At 33.5% G+C, this 24,654-nt stretch overlaps 1 protein-coding gene across 1 annotated transcript; it reads left to right on the forward strand.

Annotated features, from left to right (window-relative positions):
- The first annotated feature begins 2,332 nt into the window (after positions 1-2,332).
- On the forward strand, positions 2,333-8,103 carry LOC109810171 (uncharacterized). The gene is made up of 4 exons (XM_029273744.2): positions 2,333-2,468; positions 2,721-4,139; positions 4,329-6,551; positions 7,702-8,103. Exons 2-4 carry the CDS (start codon positions 2,732-2,734, stop codon positions 7,737-7,739), a joined length of 3,669 nt encoding a protein of 1,222 aa, XP_029129577.1. The 5' UTR covers positions 2,333-2,468; positions 2,721-2,731; the 3' UTR covers positions 7,740-8,103.
- Positions 8,104-24,654: the final 16,551 nt, after the last annotated feature.

The following is a 24,654-nucleotide window of genomic DNA, read 5'->3' on the forward strand; positions in this document are numbered from 1 at the left end:
GAAAGTTTGGTGATATCTTATTTTCGAAAGCTTTTATTGGAATGAAGATACCTAATGATTGTTTAATACCTTATACTAGCACTCTAGCTGGTTTTACAAGTGATCAAGTTGTGGCTCGAGGCTATGCTGACCTTGAAATAACATTCGATCAGGGGGGAAATATGAAAATTATGGTAATCCCATACCTGGTGGTTAATGCACAGTCATTCTACAACATATTTTTAGGATGATCAACCCTGAACAAATTAGGAGCAATCATGTTAGTGCCACACTTGAAGGTTAAATATCCTTTATCTAGAGGAGGAGTTGGCGTTTTGGAAGTATACTAAAAGGTGACTCGCAAATGTTATGAAGATAGTCTAAAGGTGAGAAGGAGGTTATAAATTACATAAACTAAACAAGAAGTTCACTCTATAGATTTAAACCTAAGAATGAATCACTTTGACAACCGACCATCCCTTACTGAAGATTTTAAAGAAGTTGAAGTGGCTAAATATAAGAAGGTGAAGATCAAAGTTTCGCAGATACAAGAGGATGAGGGGAAGTTGATTGATGTCCTAGAGAAAATTTGTCAACCTTCCCTTGGAGTACAACTGACATGTTGGGCATAGACTCGACTTCCTATGTCATAGGCTCGCTTTAAAGCCAAAACTGAAGGCGATGGCACAAAAAAGAAGGAAGTTTGGGGATGAAAAGAAAAAATTTATATCGGGAGAAACAAAAAAGTTAGTAGTAGCTGACCACATCTAAGAAATTCAATATCTGACTTTGTTGGCGAATGTAGTGAAGATTAAAAGAAGCAACGAAAAATGGAGGATGTGCATCAACTTCACAAGCTTAAATAAAGCTTTCCCAAAGGTTTATATCCTCTACCCAACATAGATTGTTTGGTTGATGGTGCATCAGGTTATGAACTGTTAAGTTTCATTGACGCATATTCAGGTTACAATCAAATCCAAATGCATTTAGCAAACAAGGACAAAACAACGTTTATTGCAGATCAGACAAATTATTTCTACATGGTGATGCCTTTCAGTCTCAAGAATGTTAGAGTCACCTATCAAAGATTGATGGAAGCTAAAGGCTTATGAGGATGACATGGTCAGTGTCAATCAACATTTTTTCGATCTTTAGGAGCAATTTGATACCATTAGTAAATAGTAGTTAAAGTTGAATTTGGAGAAATGTCCTCTCGGTGTACAAGCAGGAAAGTATTTTGGTTTCTTATTGACTCATTGAGGGATTGAAGCCAACTTGGATGTGTTCAACAATAATCAGCATGAGAAATCCAACAACTATGAAGGAGGTTCAACAACTCACTAGAAAAATGACATCTCTGTCACATTTTCTTTCAAAGTCGGATGAGAAAGCATTGACTCTTTTTTAATGTTAGAAAAATAATGATTGCTTCACTTAGATTGATGAATGTGAAAATACATTTAAAGAACTCAAGAACTCTTTGTCCTCACCATTGATTTTGTCAAAACCTCATCATCTAGATCTTCCATTGTTGATTTATTTGTCGATATTTGATAACACTATCAGCACGATTTTGGTCCAAGGAAAGGAAAACATCCAAATGTCGATATACTTTGTCAATAAAGTATTGCAAGGTGAAGAAATTAATTATTAGAAGATTGAGAAGTTAGCCATAACGATATTGATCTCTACCAGAAAATTATGCTACTACTTTCAAAACTATGAAGTGGTGGTAAAACACATCATTTAATCTGACAAGTATTGCAAAAACCTGATTTGGCTAGAAAGATGATGAAGTGATCGATAGAACTATCCAAATTTGCTATCAAGTATGAACCAAGGGAGATAATAAAAACTTAAGCGTTGATCGACTTCATAATAGAGTCAACACCACGAAATAAAGTAGTAGGTGATGTGAGGGCTCCTTGAACCATGTCCGTCATGTGATAATAATAATAATAATAATAATAAAAATAAAAATAATAAAGAAATGTATATATAAAAATTATACATGTCTATACTTTAGATTATATTTTTTAATATCAAGAAAATAGTATACCATGCTTATAATTTTAGTTTCAAGCAGGCATTTATAAACTAGAAATTGAAAGGCCGAATACCAGATTTAAGTTGTGATTTAATGGTGATTATTTCAAATGGCAAAGTATCACATTTACCACATACTATATATCATATCCTATATCATATAGTTCCATATTTATCACCATCCGTGGACCAATAAGACTGCCACATAGCCAAACGATTTAAACATAAAAAACGCATGGTCTTTCTATTGGTGGTGACAGACATCCCCGGCACCAGCATGTAATCTTAACGAAGTCACTAGTTAAAAAGCGAAAAGGACAAGAATGCATTATATCCGGATTTAAGAATCGCGACTTTCCTTTCTCTCTCTAAACACACTCTCTCTCTAAAAACCTACACCAAACCTGAGTTTACTTTTCACTACAGCACAAGATCTAACCCTGGTACTCACTCTTTTCCTTTTTATCGTTCATTTCTCTTTGATGGGTATCAAAGTTTAAATCTTTTTGCTGTTTTCTTTTCTGGGTTTTGTGCAAAATCATTTTTTTTTTGTTCCCTTTATATCTATGTACGCCGTGGAGAAATCTGTGAAGGTTTTTCTTTCTGGGTCTTTTATATATTGCCGAATTCTCGGGGTTGAAAAGAGGGGTTATTTATCGTGTTTATTGAGCGTTTGAAGTTTTGATTTTTGGTAGATACAATCTCCATGGAGGAACCAGAGAAGGGTTTATGTGGAACATCCGAATCCACAGTAACTCATGAGGAGAAAGTGGGGGGTGAAACCCTAGAAGGGTCTGTAGATTGTGGTGGTCAGGTTCAGATGGAGGGTTCATTCTCTGAAGAGTTGGTTGGGGAGGTTGGGGCTTGTAATGGGAAGGATGTAATGGTGGAGGTTTTGGGGTCTGATGTGTACATAGATGGTGTTTGCACTCGTGGGAATGACGCTGAGCTGAGCGGCGAAGTGGGTGGTGGTGGATCAGTTGAGGGTGGGGAGGGTTTGGGTAAGGATGCGAAGTCTGGAGGGTTAGGTAGTGGGGACTCTCAGGGATTGGAATCTGAAGAAGGTAGGATTGAGAATGTAGCAGTGGAATTCGATAATGTCGTGTTCGGGAGGGAAGAGGGTGATAACACAGTAGTTGGTAGCGGTGAAGTTGATTCTGCATCTTTGCGGGAGGAGTCTGTTTTGGATAATAATAGAGTTCAGGAAGAAGTGGGAACTGGGGTTAGCAACATTGAAGTGGCGGATGTTGGGGTTGAGTGCACGGATGCACCAGATGCTGGAGCCTCAGATCATGAAGTGACAAATAGTAGATTTGAAAATGCTTTAGGATGCCCATTAGCAGGTAGTTCTGTAGGAGGAGAAAATGTACGGGGTGGATGTGCTGAAAAGGATAATGGAGCGATAGCAGATGGAAATGATGTGACCTTAGATGAAGAGAAGGACATTGCTGACTTGGAAAGTGATAAAATAGTGGAGAAAGAAGCATGTATTGGTGGCAAAGTTGAATCCGAGGAAAAGTTAAATTCAGATGGAGATCAGCCAATGGAGATTGATAAAGTTGGTGGTGGCTCCAATAATGAACTAGAAGAAGTGGTTTGTGGAACTGAAGTTGCAGTGGAAAATGTACAGAGTGCATGTGCTGAGAAGGATAATGGAGCAATGGGAGATGGAAATGATGTGACCTTAGATGAAGAGAAGGATGTTTCTGAATTGCAAAGTGATAAAATAGTGGAGAAAGAAGCATGTGTCAGTGACAAAGTTGAATCCATGGGAAAGTTAAATTCTGATGTAGATCAGCCAATGGAGATTGATAAAGTTGATGACGGCTCCAATAATGTACTAGTAGAAGAAGTGGTTGGTGGAACTGAAGTTGCAATGGGCACGGATCATTTGAATTCTGAGGAAGAACAGTGCTTGAGAAAATGTACTGAAAAGGTTAGTTCAGATACAGGGCAGGGAATAGTGGATAAGGATTCAATAAAAGAAGTGGAGTTAAACAAGAATATTTCTGATGCTGAAAAGTGTGGTTTACGTGAGGGGATAGAAGCAGAAGCCGAAGGTCAACCAGAAACAGAAAAGACTAAACTATTGAACCACACTTCAGAGATTGAAGGTAAGATCACTGTTGATCTCATAACTTTTTATTTTCCAGCTCAATTGTTGTTGGAATACAATTGTAACTTTAAATAAAAAAAGTTCTTTGGGTTCTAGATAATTATCCTTGTAATTTTCTGGATGAAGGTGCATTTGTATTGATTATGAATGAAAATTTTATATGCTAATGAAATTTCTGTGCTTGTAGGAGAAGACACTCAGATTGCTGACCAGGATAACCTCGCACTGATGGATGCTGGAGAGGAAAAAGTCCATGATGAGTCCAATATTGGGCAAAACGTTGAAGTACAAGCTGGCATTTCTGAGCAGGATGGTTCAAATGATGGTCAGGAAGTTGAAGTTGAAGAATTTAATGAACCTGAACAGAGAAAAGCAGAAGGAAGAGTCACAAGACGTTCATTAATGAAGCCTGTGAGTTCAGAAATATTTCATCATGCAAGATATTTGCTGCCAACAGAAAAGGAAGGTAATTTTTCTGTATCTGATATGGTTTGGGGGAAGGTGAGAAGCCACCCATGGTGGCCTGGGCAGATATTTGATCCATCGGATTCGTCTGAGAAAGCAATGAAGCATTATAAAAAGGACTGCCATTTGGTAGCATATTTTGGGGACAGAACATTTGCTTGGAATGAAGAATCTCAGCTAAAACCTTTTAGGACACATTTCTCCTCTATTGAAAAGCAGAGCACTTCAGAATCATTTCAGAATGCTGTAGATTGTGCTCTGGATGAAGTCATAAGACGAGTAGAATATGGGCTGGCATGTTCTTGTATTCCTAAAGATACCTATGACTCCATTAAATTCCAGACTGTAGAAAACACTGGGATTCGACCAGAAGTAAATTGCAGACATGGGGTGGATGAATCTCTAAGTGCCAGCTCCTTTTCACCTGATAAGCTTATAGAATACATGAAAACACTATCTGAATTTCCAACTGGTGTGTTTGATCGTTTGGAGCTTGGAATTGCTAAGGCTCAATTACTAGCATTCTATCGTTTTAAGGGTTACTCTTGCTTGCCAGAACTACAATATTGTGGAGGTTTTGATGATGACATGGACACCTTAGCTCACGATGATGAGAATCAAGTTATTGATCATGCAGCTCCTAGAACCGAGAATGATGAACAAGTTGGTTCTGGAAATTTAAAAAACCAAAGCAGCTCACGCCGCAAACGGAAGCATAATTTGAAGGATATTATGAATGAAACAAAGAAGGAAAGAAGCTTGTCAGAGCTAATGGGTGGGACTCAAGATTCTCCTGATGGTGATTATTGGTCTGATGAGAAGGTAACAGATGAACTGGTTTCACCTGGCCGTTCCAAAAGAAGAAAGACTGCTGATCACTATGATGATGACTTTGGGAAGCAAGATGGAAGAAAAACAATTTCTGTTGCAAAAGTTTCTAATGTTGCAAAGCCGTCATTTTTAATTGGTGACCGTATTCGTAGGGTTGCTAGTAAACTTACTGGTTCCCCCTCTATGATAAAGAGTTCTGGTGACCGGTTTCAGAAGACAGACATAAGCACTGATGGTTTTTCTGCAAATGGATCTGATGTTTCCCTTGAGGCGGCTCAGAGGTCAAGTATGGTTGCTCCAACAGAGTATTCGTCTCTGGATGATTTGCTATCTTCACTTCACTCAGTGGCACAAGAACCCCTTGGAGATTATAGCTTCCTGAATGCTATTGTGAGCTTCTTCTCTGATTTCAGGAATTCAGTAACTGTGGCAGATGATTCTGTAAAAGATATCTTTTGTACAGATAAAGTTGGTACTAAAAGGAGGAAACCAACCATTTCTGGACCACCTGAAACATTTGAATTTGAGGATATGAGTGACACATATTGGACAGACAGGGTCATTGACAATGGCAGTGAAGCGCAGCCAGCACAACCCTCACAACCATCACAGCCTCTGGAACCATCGCAACCAGCACGGAGGAAGCGGAAAAAAGACAATCAACTTGTTCCTGCTGAGCCAGGGAAGCCTGTTCAAGTTAGTCGTAGGCCATATTCCAGGAAACAATATTCTAACAGCAATCATGTTGAGGTTCCTGAGAAACCTCCTGGTTATATAGATGAGAATGCCCCTGCTGAGCTTGTTATGAACTTTGCTGAGTTGAATTCTGTTCCCTCAGAAACAAACCTTAATAAAATGTTTAGGCGATTTGGACCTCTTAAGGAAGCAGAGACAGAAGTTGATACAGTAAGCAGCCGGGCAAGAGTGGTTTTCAAAAGGTGTTCTGATGCAGAGGTTGCTTGTAGTAGTGCTCAAAAGTTCAACATATTTGGTCCAATACTTGTAAATTACCAGCTTAATTATACTCCAAGTGCATTGTTCAAAGCTTCGTCTGTTGCTGCAACACAGGACCAGGAGATGCATTTTGATCTCTCCAATTTTGAAGTTAATATTGGTAAGTAACACAAATAATTATTTTATGCACTATATGTTGATTGGTTTAGTACTTTACTTTGAAAGGTTCCCCTTTAGGCTATAGTTATGTTATGCTATTGTGATGGGCATGATGGTGTATGCACTATAGCTTCAAGAAAAAAAAAATGTACTTGAAGATACAGTTATCATGGATAAGGCTTCTTTAAAGTGAGCAAGTAGTGGAGTATCCACTCTTTGATCTTAGGTGCTTCTGATCTTTATTGACTAAATTGATATAAGGGTGGATACATCCTTGCTTATCTTATAGACACGCTCAAGGAGACTTTATCAATCATCTTAGTTATTTAGCTATAGTTATGATTCGGGGATGATTGAATTCCATATCCTAAATTCGCCAAAGATATTTGGGGAAAATAAAAACATATAAAGAAACATGCCACCAGACTTGATATAGAACACAATCAGGAAGATGATGCTTTGGAATTTAAGATTTGAATTTAATTTATATTCACTGTCAGCATAAAACCATTTACACAAGGCATCCAATTGAATTTACCATGTTGTCACATCATCCTATTCATTAATGTGAATTTGATATGGCAACAATATTAATTACTATTGGATGCCTGTGTGAAATTTTACACTGACAGTATATATAAATTAAACTCAGATTTTGCCCACCCTGTAACTGTTAAGGTAAGAAATGATTGTTTAGCAAACAATTTGAGATTACTGAAGAAAAAACATTGGAATAGGACAAGTGTATACTATATGCTTGGAAAATTTGACCATAAATATTTGGCTTTCATGATGCCAATACATCCGACAATAGTTCTGTATGCTTTCTTAGGTACGTACATTATGAAATGAAAGTTTTAGTCTGGGAGCAGGCATTCTTGAAAATTTTTTATGAGTAAATCAAGTGGTTTCTTTGGAAGAGAAAGGAATTTGAATTCTGTTCTTCGTTTGTTTAGTTAGCATGGTCTTTCCATCCAATTGTGACGGTAGAGTTGGGAGTACTTAAAAATATAGAGAAAGAATTGTTTTTTCTGTTTGCACTATTCATCTTGTGTATGGTTTGATAGAACCTGTGCATTTACCTCAAATTGATATCTAATTCAAAACCAATATTCTATGTTAATAAATGGTATTTGTAATTCTCATTTTAGGAAGCGTTGACGAAGATGTGGCAGCTAAGTTTGGCTGAATTAATTGCTGAAACAAAGTTTTACCAAGTGGCTGCTGAAGTAGGTAGGTTACCAGAATGTTAATTATCTGGCCATCCATTTTTCTGTTAAGAGATATTTTTGACTGTAGGATTCCTTTTGTTGTAGTTCCGTAGTATGTAATTCATTTTCTAGTTTTCTGTATAGCCCTGTCACCTGACCCTATTTTGTAGTTGCCATCATTCTCCATCATGATTGTTTTGAATTCTGTAGTCTGATCTGAATCCTGGTTTCTGTATCAATATGAAATTATAGTTAATCTTCAGAGGGATAGAAGTTGGCGCTAATCATATTGGTTGTGTCACTGTCGGTAATTTTTCAGTGCAGGAGTATGTTTATTTTTTACTTATGCTTGCCAAAATCTTCATATATTAGATATTTTGATACACTGATGAAGGAGGACTGTAAAATAGGAATGTGAGATCGAGCAGAATTCAAGTACTATGCAAATGTGTGGTCGATATTTTTGAGGAAGTAATGTGATCATTTTAGCATGTTTTATATTTTTTCCTGGGTAGGTGTATATTAGTTAGGGGGTGTTCATAGGACAGATTTATATCATGTTTGAATCTACTACGCTTATGTGATCATTTTTGCGGCAAATGCACAAAAGACGTAGAAGCTACATATTGTAGCTTTGCATTTGACGTGAGTTTTTACGTCCAATGTGTCTTAGATGAGTTTCACTTGAATTCTATTCTGTTTAAAATTTGAATTTAATTAGAATCATCTGATAAGTGTTTGTGTAAACGTTTTCATTACATTGTTACATAATTATATATTGTCATGTACGTGTAATTATTTGAGTAAATTACACTGAAACTTCACGAGGTTTGGTGAAATCGTTCTTGCACTCGGTTATTTATTTTATTTTTTTAATGTTGATAATGACTTCTCTTATTTCGATAATAGTCTAATATTTTTCAAACATTAGAGGAGTTAATGTAATGTTAATATTTTTTAAACAATTAAGAAAAGTTTTATTGTACAGTAGAAAAAGTAGAGTATTTGTACAATCTTACGAAATTTCAAAGGGAGGGTGTTTATGTAATATACTTTAACTATTTTAAAGATATTTTTAATCAGTTGATCGTTTATCTAATTTTACCAGAAAAATTAAAATTTTTAAAACTAATATTGAGATAAGATTGAATTAACTGATTTGTTGACATGATCCTGCATGTGCAAAAATGATAGCGTAGTGGGTCTGCATTGTTTTTACCCGTTTCATTCCGTTAAGATCTTATCAACAAGACATTGCCCTGAGTTTCATTGGTGTCCTCAACTTGGAGCTTGTGATGCTGGGAAGAGGTTGTGATTGGTATGTATTAATATGATTATTATTTTTTTATTTCAAAATTTTCAATTAAAAAGAGAAATTCGTAAAATAAGAATAACAGTCAAGAAAGTAGATATGATATGAATTTAAAAATTTTACCTACACTGTTGGTGTGGATCATAGATCATGTTCATGTGATTCAGATACCCCGTTTAGATGATTTAACAATTACCATTATTTGTGATTGCTCTCAAGAAAATTGCAGCACAATGGGCTCATAATTTGGCATTTGAAATTAAGATCATGTGCTATTGTAGTTGTGCATGCCTCTAGGTTGAAAATCATAAGGTGTGTTCAAAAATTCATTGATTTCAATTTCCAACTCAATCTAAATTTGTCCTTTAGGTTCCTTTTACATTTGGGGGCATCGAAATGGGCTTTTCATTCCTTTTTCTTTTTCGGTTTTCAGGAGATTAGATCAATGTTAACTATTTTCTTGGAAATTACACTCCCTTTTTAACTATTTTGTTTAATTTCTTTTCGAGTAGTATCCTTTTCGTTTAGAAATTTACTTAGAAAGTTTTAATATATTTCACTATTAGTTTTCCCCGCTGTTAAAATTTTAACACTACTAGAAATTAGTTTTCGATTGAATGATTGTAATGAGTTTATTAATTAGGAAAAAAAAATATTATTTCAGTCCTTTAAGAGCTATTTAATTCGGTATTTCTTTGTCACTCTTTGATGTCCCTAGATAGGAGGTTCAGCTTTTTAAGGGTGTCCATGAATTTAAATAATCTATAAACTCTTACCGATCTAAACTAATTAAATCATTTTAGTGCAATTTTTTTTTTTGTGTTTAGGTCTAATTCAACTAATTCTATTCAAATCTATTCATGTATGGGTTGTGTAATGAGTTTTGATGTCAAATCCATCCCAACTCAATTCAATTTGTATAACACTATTAAATTTGTTATATATAATTATATATTTTAAATTAAAAAAATAAGAAAGTGGCTAACCACATCTCAAATTTTCTTTTTATCTCACACGCTACACATATAGATTGGTTCAAATTGCATATATAGTTTTATTTAATAAGTTTTTCATTTTCAAAAATATTATTTATATATAGGATTATTTATACTATTTAATGAATTTAATAGAAATATCTTATATCAATATAAGTATATATATATATATATATATATAATATAATATAATATAAAGTTTAGTTAACTTGATAAACCTAAGGCTAAGGAGGAACTTGGGCCATATGGACAAAATTAGCGGATGAAGCAACATCATCCGCAAGAATGTCATAGGTTAGATGAAGGGTAAAGTGAGGACAATAACATCATTTAAGGAACAAGCTCACATAACTCTCATATTTGAGATAGAATCAAAGACTATGAATGAAGCAATCCAAGATGAAGGATGAATCAAGGTCATGTAAGAAGAGCTTCATCAATTCCAAAAGAATGACATATGGAAGTTGGTTCCTTTACAATAAGACAAGTGTATCATTGGAATTAAGTGGGGCCTTTAGGAACAAGTTGGACAAAATCAATATATCTATGAAGAAGAAAGGTAGGCTTGTAACTAAAGGTTCCTCACATTAGAAAGGTATCGATTTTATTGAAATTTTTGTTTAAACTATTAGGATCTTATTGTCATTTGTTACCTTTAATAAAATGAAGTATCAAATATGGGAAACAATCTCGTGATTTTGAAAATGAAAAACATTCCTCCCACATTTTTAAACTTAAGAAATCCATTTATAGATTTAAGTAAGTACATCGTTACGGGTTTTAAGGCTACCATAATAAATAAAAAAAATAAAAATTACAAAAATAAATTAATAAAAAAATATTTACCAAACTAAATAATTTTGGTCACGTCGGAATTAGAGGAAAGAAGAAAGCGTCAAAGAAGGAGACGATTTCTGAAAAACGTTACTCAGAGTGACACTTTTATGTATAGGCACTCATGTGCGTGGAATAGTGGCATGTGGAACATGCAGGAGAGAGAAGGGCAACAAAAAATGTCAGCATGGTTGATATTTTCTGCACAAAATCATTTGATTGAAAAATGTCACCCATAGTTATGTTTTGTGCACATACTGCATAAACTAAAAACGTCACTAGGGCTGACGTCTAGCATGTAGTGGAAAATGTCTTCCTGGCTGACGTTTTGCCAGATCTGTCCCTTCTAGTCTTGTGAGTCTCTTCGCCCTCACCATCTATTTAAAGGGTTAATAGACCATGCAACAAAGATGAGACAGCCTCTGTTGGTCAACACTGCTGCATGTTCTGGGCCACTAAAAAATAGAAAACATCACCCAGCATGACATTTTTTATTTATTGTTCATGCGTGCTCTTGCTGGTTCTATGTCCTAAGGTTGTGCACTAGGTACTCTACTGGTTCTGCTAAGGTTGTGCCCCAGGTTCTCTATTGGTTATGCTAAGGCTATGCAGCAGCTGTGCCAAAAGACAGAAAACATCACTTGCCATGACGTTTTCTGTTCATTACTTGCGCGCAAAGAACAAGATAAGGCATAGCTAAAAGTCATCAAACTCGTCAATCACTGTGATGTCTTGAGTTGGCTGGTTTTGTACGCAATTCGTCAGCCTCAACGACGTTTTCAATGTTCATTTTTCTTACGTGCTTGAATCATGGAAGTCGTTGCCGTATCTGACGTTTTCTTTGTCTGTCCAAATCTGACGTGGCCGAAATTATTTAGTTTAGTAAATAGTTTTTTATTAATTTTTTTAGACATTTTTATTTTTTTTTAATTTGTTACGGTGAAAAAGCCGGTGTTCATGAATCAAAATTTTGAAAAATCCAAATCAAACCAATCCATTTTATATAAGTGGATTAGTTAGCCAATTCATTTTTTATAAAGTGGGTTAGCTTGATTTTTTAAAATTATGGATCAGATTTTTTTAAAGTAGATCAATTTGATGTTGTGCAATTATCCACTTTATACCCATATACAAATTGTTTTATTTTAAAAACCCAAATCAAATTGAGTCACTTTGTAAAAATGGATTGAGTGACTAAACCGATTTTAAAAAATGGATTGGTTCAACTTTTTCTTCTAAACAGATCTAATTTTTGTAATTTGGAACATATCGATTACTGATCGATTTAAATCAATTTAACTTTTTTGCACACCCCTATAACTTGTGTGTGGTATGAAAAACTCAACTCTTTTCTTTTAGAAAATGGTATTTCAAGGAGAAAAATATATATGACATTATTCCACAAAGACATGGACTCAGATTTATTATTGTTCAAATATATGTGGACAACATTATTTCTGGTGTTACTAAAGAACAACTCTGTAAAGAGTTTTCTATGTTGATGCAAGATGAGTTCAGGGTAAGTATCATTTTAATTTCATGAAATGAAGTACACAAAAAATCTTTTAAATAAGTTTAATATGGATAATGCCAAGCCTAAGAGTACACCAATGCATCCAACATCAATACTAGGCATGGACAAAGATTCATTGAAGGTGGATCATACCACCAACAGAGGGATGATAGGATCACTTTTATGTCTCACATCGTCCAAACCAAACATTATGCACAACGTTTGCTTATTTGCAAAATTTCAATTTGACCCAGGGAAGATTTAACAACAGTTAAACATATACTCAAATATTAGAAAAGAACCACTAATCTTGGTCTTTGCTTTGAAAAAGGTTGAGACTATTCTTGAGTAGGTATTGTGATGCTAACTATGACAGAGATCGCATTGAACAAAAAAGCATCAATAGAGGAAGTCACTTCAATGGTGGAAACTTGGTCTCCTGGATGAGTAGAAGACAATGGACGATGAATCTCTTAACTTGTGAAGAAGAGTATGTTTGAGTTGCGTCTTGCTACTCTAGTTGCTTTGGATCAAAAATCAACTTGAGAACTATAGTGCTTACGAGAGTATCATTCCTATCCTTTGTGAAAACACTCACCATTAGCTTATCAAAACAACCTATCATGCATTCTACGGATAAGTATATTGAAACCAAATGTCACTTTATAAGGGACTATGCTCAAAAGGGAATCATAAATATGAATTTTATAAAAATTGAGAACCAACTTGTTAACCTCTTTATAAAACCCCTTGCTGAAGATAAATTCATTTAACTAAGAAAAAACCTTAGACTAGACTCTCTAAAGGAGTGAACGATATTAATATATGTATCTTTAGGACTCACCATCCAAAGAGACAAATGTATTGTTCATTCATCTTGATAGTATAACATGTGTTCATCTAATGTATGGACAAAGCATGACGCAAAACATTCATTCTAACGTATTTATTTTTAATGATTTGAATGTCTTATGATGATTACTAGGTCTATATCAAGTTGTGCCTCCTATCATTCACAAAAATCCATCATAAATGCCCTTTAATATATGTTAGAAAAAGTCAAACCCAATAAAATTCACTCTGCCTCTCTCTCTTCCAACTCGATAACACCTAAACACATTGTTTTCAACCAAACATTCAAACCACTTCCCACTTAACCTAAAACCTCTCAAACTTCCCTCATAGTAACTTCTAAACTTCTCTCACTTATTCACTCTCACCCTCAACTGCTTAAACCTTTCTCTAAAACACTAAACCTCGAGCTCCTTTAATGAATTCTCAACAAAAGTACCAACCACCTCATCAACAACACTCCCTACAAATAGAGAATGAAGCAAACTTGTACATAGCATACAAGTTTGACATCAAGTATATGGACCACATTGGCATCCCGATCTTGGTGAACATAACCTTGTGTGGAATTTTAGGTTACCTCAACCTAAACAAATTCATCTACCTAGAGCTAAAATGAGAGTTCTATAGGAACACTATCTTCCACAAAATTTGCATCGAATGGGTGACTTATGGGTGTGGAAGTTTGTGCTGACATTGTCGTGGTGGCTGCTATTATTGGTCATGAAAGGATTGAGAATGTATATGACCATAATTAGGTCTTGAACTATGATGGTTAGGACATACTCTATGAAACATTGATGTGCACAAGTTCTAAGGAGGAGTTAACCTACACCAAGGAAGCTATGTACAAGGTTGGGTTAAAAGGACAACATTTTTTAGTACCGTAAGTTTGGGTTATTACACCTTATTATAAGGTAGTATTTCAACCTACCAAACTTGATCCTTACTAGTTCCACTCAATGAAGCCTCAACCCAATAAGGTGAGACACATTACCTTTTAGCCCTAATAAACAAAATTTGTTGGGATTAGGGTGTTTACCAGGCCTTATGGAGCTCGAATAAGGCCAAGAAGGAAGTTATCATGCTAAAAGAAGACAACAAGTGATTACATCATGTCAAGGGACCAAATCCAAAAAGAAATAAGAGAAGTGAGATAGGCTTGAAGGAAGAAAGTGCAAGCTCTTATAGAGCTTTAAGTTACTTTTAGTAACTTACTTTATTTTCTTTGTATATATTTTGACCTTCTATTTTTTGACCAAATACTGTAGGGGTTTATTTCCTTGTAATTTTATTTTTATGGGTGTAATTAGTATTTTAGGGGAGTATAACTAGAAAATCATATGTGTTTATTAAGCTTGAATGGCCCAAGAGAGCTAGATGAATGTGTAGTCCATCCATTTGGACATCCACTTTGTTGACTACAAGTTCTTTTGGTCATTCAAACACCAACAAGTCACATGTGTCACATCTAGTCACATTTTTAGCACCTTGTCATATGGCAAAACCCCATTGGCTCTTCTAGATCTAGGATATTAACATGAGTCACACTTCTTTCACCTTGCCACATGGCATACTTCTATTGGCATTTTTAGATCTAGGATTGTGGCGTTTTTAGAAAGGAAATTCAAATATGAAAATGTAACTAGAGTTAGTAGTTTTGAGTACAAGTTAACTTAACATTAGTTACACTTAACCATGGTTAATTTAACTTGCACTCTAAGCTACCAAACTCTATATATACCTTCTTCCTCCTGTGTGCACACCACTTTGAAGATATATGAGAATTTATTTGTTCAAATTTCTGTCTTTAAAAGCATAGTTCTCTTCTTAGGGAACTTTTTTTTCTTAAGAACCTTTATCAAGGAATTCCTCCTTGTGGCTAGTTCCTCATTTCTTGCTTATCTTCCCTTGGAAGTGGCGCATCCTCTTCCTTGTCTTTCCACCATTTTTGCCGAGTTTCATGAAGCTTGAAATCCATGGATGAAGATTGGACCATCAATGGAGCTTGTTGAGAACAAACCACAAGCATCATCCAACTAGTTTCATCAACAGACATTTGTGCCAAATTGTTTTCAATTTGAACAAACATTAGAAAGATGCATTTGGGCTCTAATCTTGTTATCCCAACATTAGAGGTGCAAGAACAACAAGAGCAAGTTTATGGTATTGAATAACCTCAAGCAAACGAACTTGTCATAGTGGACAAAGAAGTTGAGCCTACAAATCACTCGTTCATAGAAAAAAAGTGAGGAAGGAGCCTTTTTGAACAGTGAAAAAGGTTAAACTTGTGTCTATTGCACCTTTACATGTCTCTCTTTGAAAGACATTAAAGGTTAATATTATGGAACCAAATGTTGAAAAAACCCATGTTATTCATAAGATGATTTTGTAGGAATCATCCAAGGAGGAAGACGATGACACACAACAATCTTAGTGGCTATGAAGAAGAGGAAACCTCCCATATTTGTCCAAGCCTCTAAGCATCAAGTGAAGAAAAAGAAAGTTGTTGAACACTTAGAGAACACCATACTTGAACACATTATTCAAAATCCCAAACAAGCCATTGTCCAAAACCAACCTCCACTAGAAGAACAAAAACCTTAAACCTTTTGAAAAACACAAACACCACCGCCTACACCTAAGGTACCTTAAAAATCAAACAAAATCCTGAACAATAAGACACTAATTAGGCTCTTGCCATCCAACAACACTTGTTTACCCTAAGCCTAGGATTCTAGATTTGTTCCTAATGCTTGAGGATTTTACTACCAAATATACTACTCTTTTACCAGTACTTGGTATGCCACCACACCTTCTCGATCCATCTCTAAGTACTATGTAGGATTCATAGATGGTGGAAGCTAAGGATGTCAAAGGGTTGGTTTGCTGGGGGTTTCAAAATTCCTTTTCCCATCCCTAAGTTTGTACCCCTATAATCATCTCTACCTTATACTCGACAAGTATGAAATTTGTATCCCACCCTCATCCCCATTAGGTATCAGGTATACTTGTACACATTTCGTACACTCCTAAAAATTAACTAAATATTTTAATATATATATATATATATATATATATATATATATATATAAACAAGAATTTCAACATAGAATAACAATTATAAAATTATATTAATGAAGTTTTATTTGACAAATTTAAAATAGAGTAAAAATTATTAAATTAAATAATTTGTAAAAAAAAGTAAATTAAATTTCTAAAATTTTAAGGTAAGGATGGGGATGAGGATGGGTACTAGGTGGATAAACATATGCCCATCCTAGTTTTCATCTCCAATTTAATAAATCGGGTATTATCTATATTTGTACCTATGTCCAGTCAAATTGAGAATTCCCTATCACAGTCGGTATGAGTTCGGACATTACTCACATATACGAATTGATTTGTCATTCCTAGTAAAAGCTTCTTTTTCTACTGTACTATTCACCACAACACTTTTAGCTATTGAAGCACCTCCTATTTTGGTTGCTCCACATACCCTGGAGTATGTGACTTCATCCCAAGTTGGCGAGATTGTTGATGTCAAACTTGGTGTGATCGAAGCTCAAATGATGTATAAATTTGAACAAATATTTGCCATGCTCCAAAACCTAGCCAAGAAAGAGTGAAGCCTATTTGGACTTGATGGTGCTCACTTCCCCATATTTCCTTTGATAACAAGGGAGAAAGAAGTGTTAGTTATCATTAGAAGTTTCTATCAATTAGTTCTAAATACAAACTCTATTGTTTTTTCTACTCTTATTTGTTATGATACAATCTATGTTGTTTTATATGCATGTTATTCTCAAAAGTTATTCAATATGCTCTAATAATTTAAATTACATACTATTTGGTTTGCTTTAATATATTATTGTATGATGCATAGACTTATGGAGAGTTATTCATATGTAACATATCATGAATGTATGCTCTATACCTGGATATATGCTTTGATGCAAATGTATGATATCATGTTTTATTTATTAAAGTTAAATCAAATCATAAGTTTGTTATCACCCAAATGGGAGAGATTTTGAACAAATGATGATTGACTAGTTTTGATGGAGACAAAGCCATAATCTTGATGAACAAATGATTTTTTTAAGTCATTGCAAGAAACATGCGTCCAAAGCATAAAGGACATAAAGACAAAAATGTCATTATTAAAGAACATATCTTTTTCAAACATGTAAAATTAACAGTGTAACATTAAGTTTTATCATATAGTGAGTGTCTACATCCAACATTCAACAAGTTAGACCAACTTCTCTATTTGATGACGGTTACATTTCCATTGCTTGTTTGAGAAACTTCATGCTTAAAATAAACCAAATAAAGGTTCAAAAATAGTTGTTGATAAGCTTTCAAATAATTTATGTTGAATATAAATACTTGTATGCTTTATTTCCATTTTGTGTATGTGTGCAAAATGATACGGTAACATAATCTCAGTGCAGCATCTAGAAAATGAAAGGCAGTTACAAAAGGAAAGTTTTAGTCCCAATAGTAAAGTGGTCAACAAAGTCAACTCTATTTCATACTTTATTCTTGTTGAAGACTTTGATGCTCTGAATCTTGTACTGCATGGATCATAGGGGTGTGCAAAAAATCCTAACTGATTCATAACTAATCCATATAAAATAATCGATCCATTTTGAGAAAAAATTCAAACTGATCCACTTTGCAAATCAATTTAGTTGCCCAATCCATTTTTACAAAATGAATTGGTTCGATATGGTTCAATTCTTTTTTAAAAAAATCAATTCATATATGGATATAAATTGGATAATTGTATCAAACTGAACTGATCCATTTTTTAATAATTTGATCTATATATTTTAAAACCTAAGTTGATTCACTTTATAAAAAAAATAGATCGGTTAATCACTCCATCTTTATAAAATTGATCAGTTTGGTTCGATTTGACTTTTAAAAAGAAAATTGATCCATGAACACCCACAATGGATCAAACAACCATTCAACATGCATTAATTACCAAGTCAAAAAAATCTTGAACAAAGGCTTTAACAACACAACCAATATATTTTCAAGAAGCATATAAATATGAGAAGACTTGAAGAGAAGAGTATAACCTTTTGAACCTTATGAATATAAACTCATTCTTCATTGTGCCAAAACACTAATCAATTTTTTTTTTTGTAATTCTAAGTCTGGTAACATTTGTCTAGTATATGAAAGGTAAGCCTAAGTTAGAATCATTTTCTACAAACCATGTAATACCTTTTACTATAAACCTTATAATCCTGAAGAGGCTAGTAAATGATCTTGCAAATAGAAAGTTTGAATTTGTAACCTGTAGTTGTATTGAAAGAATACTTGTAAAATTTTTCAAGTTATTAGAATCCTTTAAGTTTAAAGGTAACTGAACATAGCTTAGGTTGAGTGAACCTATATAAAAATATCAAGTGTTATTTTATTATCCATTTTCTTACACTTATTTTTTATGTAAGGTTTTTTACGAACTTATATTTGTTCATTTTGCAAAAAAAAATCTTTAAAACTTACTCACGCACACATTTAACCCCTCTTTTTTGTCTATTGCATGTATCTTCAATCTTTTGTTAAAAGAATTTCTTCACAAATACATGATGATAAGAAGAGGTTTTGTCATACCCATGATTCATCTTAAAGGAATCAAAATTTTTATACCATTACCTGGGAGCTTGTTTAAGCCCATACTAGTTTTTTTTTTTTTTTCAATATGTAGACAAGCTTGTATTTTTTCTTTGCAAAACCTCATGGTTGCTCCATATAATTTTTTTTCCTCCAAGTCACCATGGAGGATAAGGAGTTTTTGCCCAACGAGATTAGTCCCACCTAGCGATCTGGGTTTGTTGTTGAAGGCACACTCATTGAGATACATCTCGCTCAACATAGATGGCCAAAAATAGTGATAGTCCTTGAGCAAGAGATGCTCACTTAGCGAGAGTAGAACCACAAAATGTTGTGGTACTGAACAAGATAAGCTTGCTCAATGGAAGGACCCATAGGGGTTTAAGGTTGATTAATGAGCTTATTCTCATTCCACAATGAACCACAAAGGGCACATGCTGCTCAAGAAGATGAATCTCGTTGAGCAAAATCTTGTTTTGGCTAGAAATGTTTTCTAGTTCTATGTGAGGTGGTTCTATGTTCCAGGTGGGATAAGAAGTGATGTTACCTAAAGGGGTTATGTTATGATTGTTCCTACTAGGGGTGAATGTTGAGTTATAGATATTGTTAAGGGCTATAAACATGAGGCTTTGGCCTTGGGTTGAAAAATGAATGGACCATAGACGTTGGTGACTTGATAATGATGCTTATGTTGTCAATGATCATATGTTTAAGTTGTTATACATGTAAGATTACATGAATGTTGTTAAGTGTTTTGATATTGGCACGAGCCTTTAAGGGGTGCTATTTAGTTGTATGCTTATGCATGATGTTGAGTGTGGATGTAGGGAAGGCTTGAGCCTTTAATTTACAAGGTTAAGTATGGTGTTAGAAAGGTTGGATTCCTTTCACCCACACTGTTTTTGAAAATGCCTTAGAGGCAATTTAGAGGAAAATGATGAGCTAATATATTTTGTTGTGTTTTTTAGTGGGAGATGTCAAATGATTGGATCTCCAAAAGCCTATTACTTCATAATCCAATATAGGGATGAATTTTTATGAAAACGTGGTTCTCCTTCAAATAGTGTTGTGAAAACGGTACGTAAGAGTCACTTCATACTAGTTTTTGAATGGTCATGTCTATGTCCCTTGGACTTGGATGTTGAGTTAGCATGTACGTTGTGGGTGGTCCACGACCTAGTGTTAGAAGAGTGTGTGACATCTTTGGGTTATGCAGTGGGCTAAATCCACAAGGAGCTTGGTTGTTGCAAACCAATATTGTGGTAAACTCATACTCTGTTATTTTATCAAACAATAATACTAGACCTTTTGGGTATATGTCCTTGATACTTAAATGACTAACATTATTAGTGTCCGACAATGATAGATCTATTTACAACTACATTGTTGGGGTAGTTAGCCCCACTAATATTTTGAAAATTTTCATTAATATACATATTATGTTATAATATTTGATTTATAATATAATCTTTTAAAAAGTAAAAGTTAAATTTTGATAAAAATAAATTTTAGAGGTTAGTTATATTTTTTCCTGCTTAAAAAAAGTATCAATGTATTTTTTTTAAATATTTTTGTTAAATCATTTCTTAATTGATTTCTAAATGTTGTTATAACTTTTTTCTTCTAATTTTTCTAACATATTTTTTGTATTAGCTAAATTAGTTAAAAATTAAGATATTATTTTTATAATATATATATATATATATATATATATATATATACATTCTTTCATTTCACTCTTATTTTTGAAAGCAATATGATATCATTTAAAAATGAAACTAACTATAATTAAATTAATTTTAGTTGTACCAATAGAAATAAAAATTCATAGAAAATAGGTTTTTTAGGATCATAAAAAATATTTATGATGCATATTTATACTTTTATAAGTGATACATAGTATTTTAAAGACTTCAAATTCATATATAAATATTGTCTCCACAACTTAAAGTTTATAGATCCGGCACTACTATTTGGTAGGTGGATTTGAGTAGACTACTTATATATGAAATCTCCATTGTTCATGCATGACAACACATAGTTTAAGTATGCATGTTGATGTGTAGTATGCAAGATGTGGCATATGATGATGAGTTGCGTTGTGGTTATGCATGGAACTGTGTGGTGGGAATGTATGATAATGTTGGTATCAATTTTGAGGCTCATAGTTGTATGTGGTGGTTATTCTTTTATATGCATTTTCCATATTGTTTTATTTTATGTTGTTGTTTATAAAATTTATTTGTTTCTCTTTCAAGAATTGCATGAAAGTGTATGAATATATCAAGTACTTGATCTTTGGATTTGTAGAGAAAAATATCTAATGTTTGGATTTGTAGAGAAATCCTCAATTGCATTCACCTAAATAGAAAAGTATTCCACTTCTTTTCTTTTTCTATCACCAAAGTACCCTTGGTGCACCTCCACTTGTCATTACCAAAAGAATTATTGTAGCCATCTCTACCATGTTCTTGTACTAAGATCAAGTTGTGGCACATGCGAGGATGTGTCTAATGTTCTTCAAATGTAACTTGCATCCTATGTTAGTCTTTAGCCAAATCCAATGCCAACAACCTTGCTTACACTTTGGTTTTCCATCTTCACTTGCCCAAAATCCTTGACAGTGTAAGATGTAAAGTTCTCAAATTATTGTATAACATGAAATGAGGCAACACAATCAATAAACTATTCATACTTTTGATATGTGATATTAAAAGAATTATCTTCATAAACAATTACAACTTCGTTATCAAATACAACTACAATAATGTCTTTGTGTTTATATTCTCTCTTATTGTTGCCTCTACCCCTTGATTTATCTTGCTTAAAGAACCTACACTTTTTCATGACATGTCCCATTTTTATCAAAATGGAAACACTTAATTTTTTTCATGACCTTGACCTTTTTTTTCATGGCCTTGACCTTCGTTTTGACTTGCTATGGTCATTAAATCTTTGAGAATTTTTATGTTGGCTTCTCCCCATTGATTCCAAAACCAAAGATTCATTATGAGTTGAAAAGCTAGTCATGCCTTGTTCCTTCCTCTTACTTTCTTCATTTAGGAGACTATCTTTGACAATGTTGAAAGTCAACATCCCATTAGGAGCAAAATTACTCAAAGTTACCACCAATGTCTCTCAATTGTTTAGTAATGAGCTAAGCAACAACAATGCCAATAGCTCATCATCTAATACAACTTCCATAGTATTCCATTGACTTACCAAGTTTTAAAAGTTGCTTAAGTGCTCTGTCATCGAGGAACCATCTTTGTATTTTAAGTTTACCAACTTCTAAATTAGGAATGCCTTCTTCTGTGCAGTTTTATAATTAAAAAACTCACTCAATTTCTTCCACAAGTTGAAAGAAATAGTCTTACTAGATATACACAATGATAAATGCTTTGATTTGTCGATTGCTTGATCATGCCAATAGTCTTTGTTTTCTTCCACTCTTCTTCAGATTTATCCATTGGTTTGTTGTCAATAACCTCAATGGGATTGATCATAAGAGTCTTTGCAAAATATAAAGTCTTCCATTTAAGACTTCTAAATAGAGTAATTGGTGGAATTCAATTTATTCATTGTATTAGAAATATCCCCTTCACCTAGCTTCAGAAAAGAGACCAGAGCTTTTATATCGTTGTTGAGAAAGGTAACAAATAAGCACAATAAGAGAAAGCAAAATTGAATCTCCTTTTCTCTTGTTCAAATAACAATAGGCTCCAGAAGCAACACAAATAATTCCAGGTGTATAACAAAACACGCAAAACAAAAAAATAAAAATCAACGGACATCGAATTTTAATGTGGAAAACTTTCAATGTGAGGTAAAAGCCCATGGAATCTAGTTCATTAAAAACTCCACTAGTAATAATTAATGGGTATACCATAAGTTTTCCTAAAATCACAAAGGACCACTTGAAAAATTCTCATCACCAATAAGGTGGATAACAATATAAGAAAACCACAATTGAGTTTCTAAGCAAATAATAAAGAACCAAAATACATAGAAATTGGTACCAAACACTTCTTCTCCAAGTTGGTTGCTACTCCCTTTCATGGAAAATTCTTGTTTTTTTTAATTGAACGAAGAGACATAGTGTACCCAGACACACTACTTTACAATTTCTTCTATTTCTCTAGGGTGATCACCAAGAGTCACCACACCCAATGCAAATAAACATTAGCATATTGAAAATAATAGATTTTCCATTCTCCAGAAATGTAGTCCTTTTTTTCTTAAATAAACTACATCAGTGTAGATAAAATAAATTAGTGACTCACCTGACTTACCTTATGTCACCTTCAACAACATTTTTTATTGTTCAACGAGATTATATAACTCTTAAATTTTTTCTCTTGACAACTTCATTTTGCATTATTTTTAATTATATATATCTTTTTACAAATTTTTATTTTTTAAATTCCTTTTCCATTATTTTTTAGAAATTAACCTCCAAAATGATTATTTTTGACATCAATAATGAATTAGAAATAAAAGTAAGGCAGGGAGAAGAATCACCACATCCGACATCACCAAATATATCTATTTTTATTTTTCATGTATCAAGTAAGAAAAAAGACCAAAAGTAGATAATTTATGGATTGTTTTAGGAAATAAAGTAAGAGAAAAGAAAAGGTATATGCATAATGACATAAATACCCTTGATTAAAAAAATCAAATATCTCTCCGTCATTTTATACTCTATAATTGTTCGAGTGTCTTCTTTTCTCCCAAAGTTAAGGAATATAAAAATAATGAACCCCACACTAGTATTTTTTCTTCCCCTTCTTTTAAGACATAACAAATGAATGAATAAATATTCCCTAATAAGTAGTTGGATTCAAACAACATATAATACACACATTTAACCATATTGTGAAATTAGCTCCTTCTACCCTTACTGATACACCAAAAATATCTATGAATCTAGATCTAAATTTTGTCGATAATATACACTTACACAAACCAAAGGAAAAGCATATTTGAAGGGCCAATTATTAAAGACTGCGTATGGAGAAAAAGGCAAAGCATTTAACTATCTCTACCTGTTTTGTTACTGATGTTGCCCACCCTATAAGTAGATGCAACACATGGTGGACGAATATGCGATTCAAAGGAGTTATATCCTTTTGGGGTAATAGCTTTGTGGAGGATAATGAAAATTGAAAAGAAGCATGTGGTCCAATTTGCATGATTGGCTTTTCGTTTATATGAAAAGGCACCACAAGGTCCCCAACCACATCCGCAATTGGAACACGCGATTCCTTTCTTCGTATGCCACACCCTACGTGTCTCCAAATTCCAACATTCTCATAAATTCTCTTCGGAAAAAAAAAAAAAACCAAATAAAAGATACCATAACATAAGTATCAATTATTCCATCAAACATATTTAATCGAATCACACAGACAAATAAAATTATATTAATTAATTTAATTTAATTTGTAAAATAAACTTATAATTTATTAACTTTATTCTCATTATTTATCATTAAATTTTAACGAAAGATGTGAAAATATTATTTCATATAAAAGTTTATAAGTCAATACCAACAAAATTAATAATATATAATAATTAAAAAGTCTAAAATGTGAGAGAGAGAGAGAGATATATACTCTCATGATTTTTAATAAGAATAAAAAATTAAAAATAAAATTATTTTATAAAAAATTGTAAAATGTCTTGTAAAAATGATTAATAATTTATTTTATGAAAATTGTAGTGTTCTATAAAAATTACAAAGTGTCTTA

Source organism: Cajanus cajan, chromosome 7 (assembly GCF_000230855.2).
Source record: "Cajanus cajan strain Asha chromosome 7, NIPB_CcT2T_4, whole genome shotgun sequence".
Lineage (NCBI taxonomy): Eukaryota > Viridiplantae > Streptophyta > Magnoliopsida > Fabales > Fabaceae > Cajanus > Cajanus cajan.

Bases quoted from the DNA above. Each gene is read 5' to 3' on its own strand.
- LOC109810171 (XM_029273744.2), top strand. From the start codon at position 2,732: ATGGAGGAACCAGAGAAGGGTTTATGTGGAACATCCGAATCCACAGTA. The intron at 4,140-4,328 runs GTAAGATCACTG...CTGTGCTTGTAG, and splicing joins CCACACTTCAGAGATTGAAG to GAGAAGACACTCAGATTGCT. The intron at 6,552-7,701 runs GTAAGTAACACA...TTCTCATTTTAG, and splicing joins CAATTTTGAAGTTAATATTG to GAAGCGTTGACGAAGATGTG.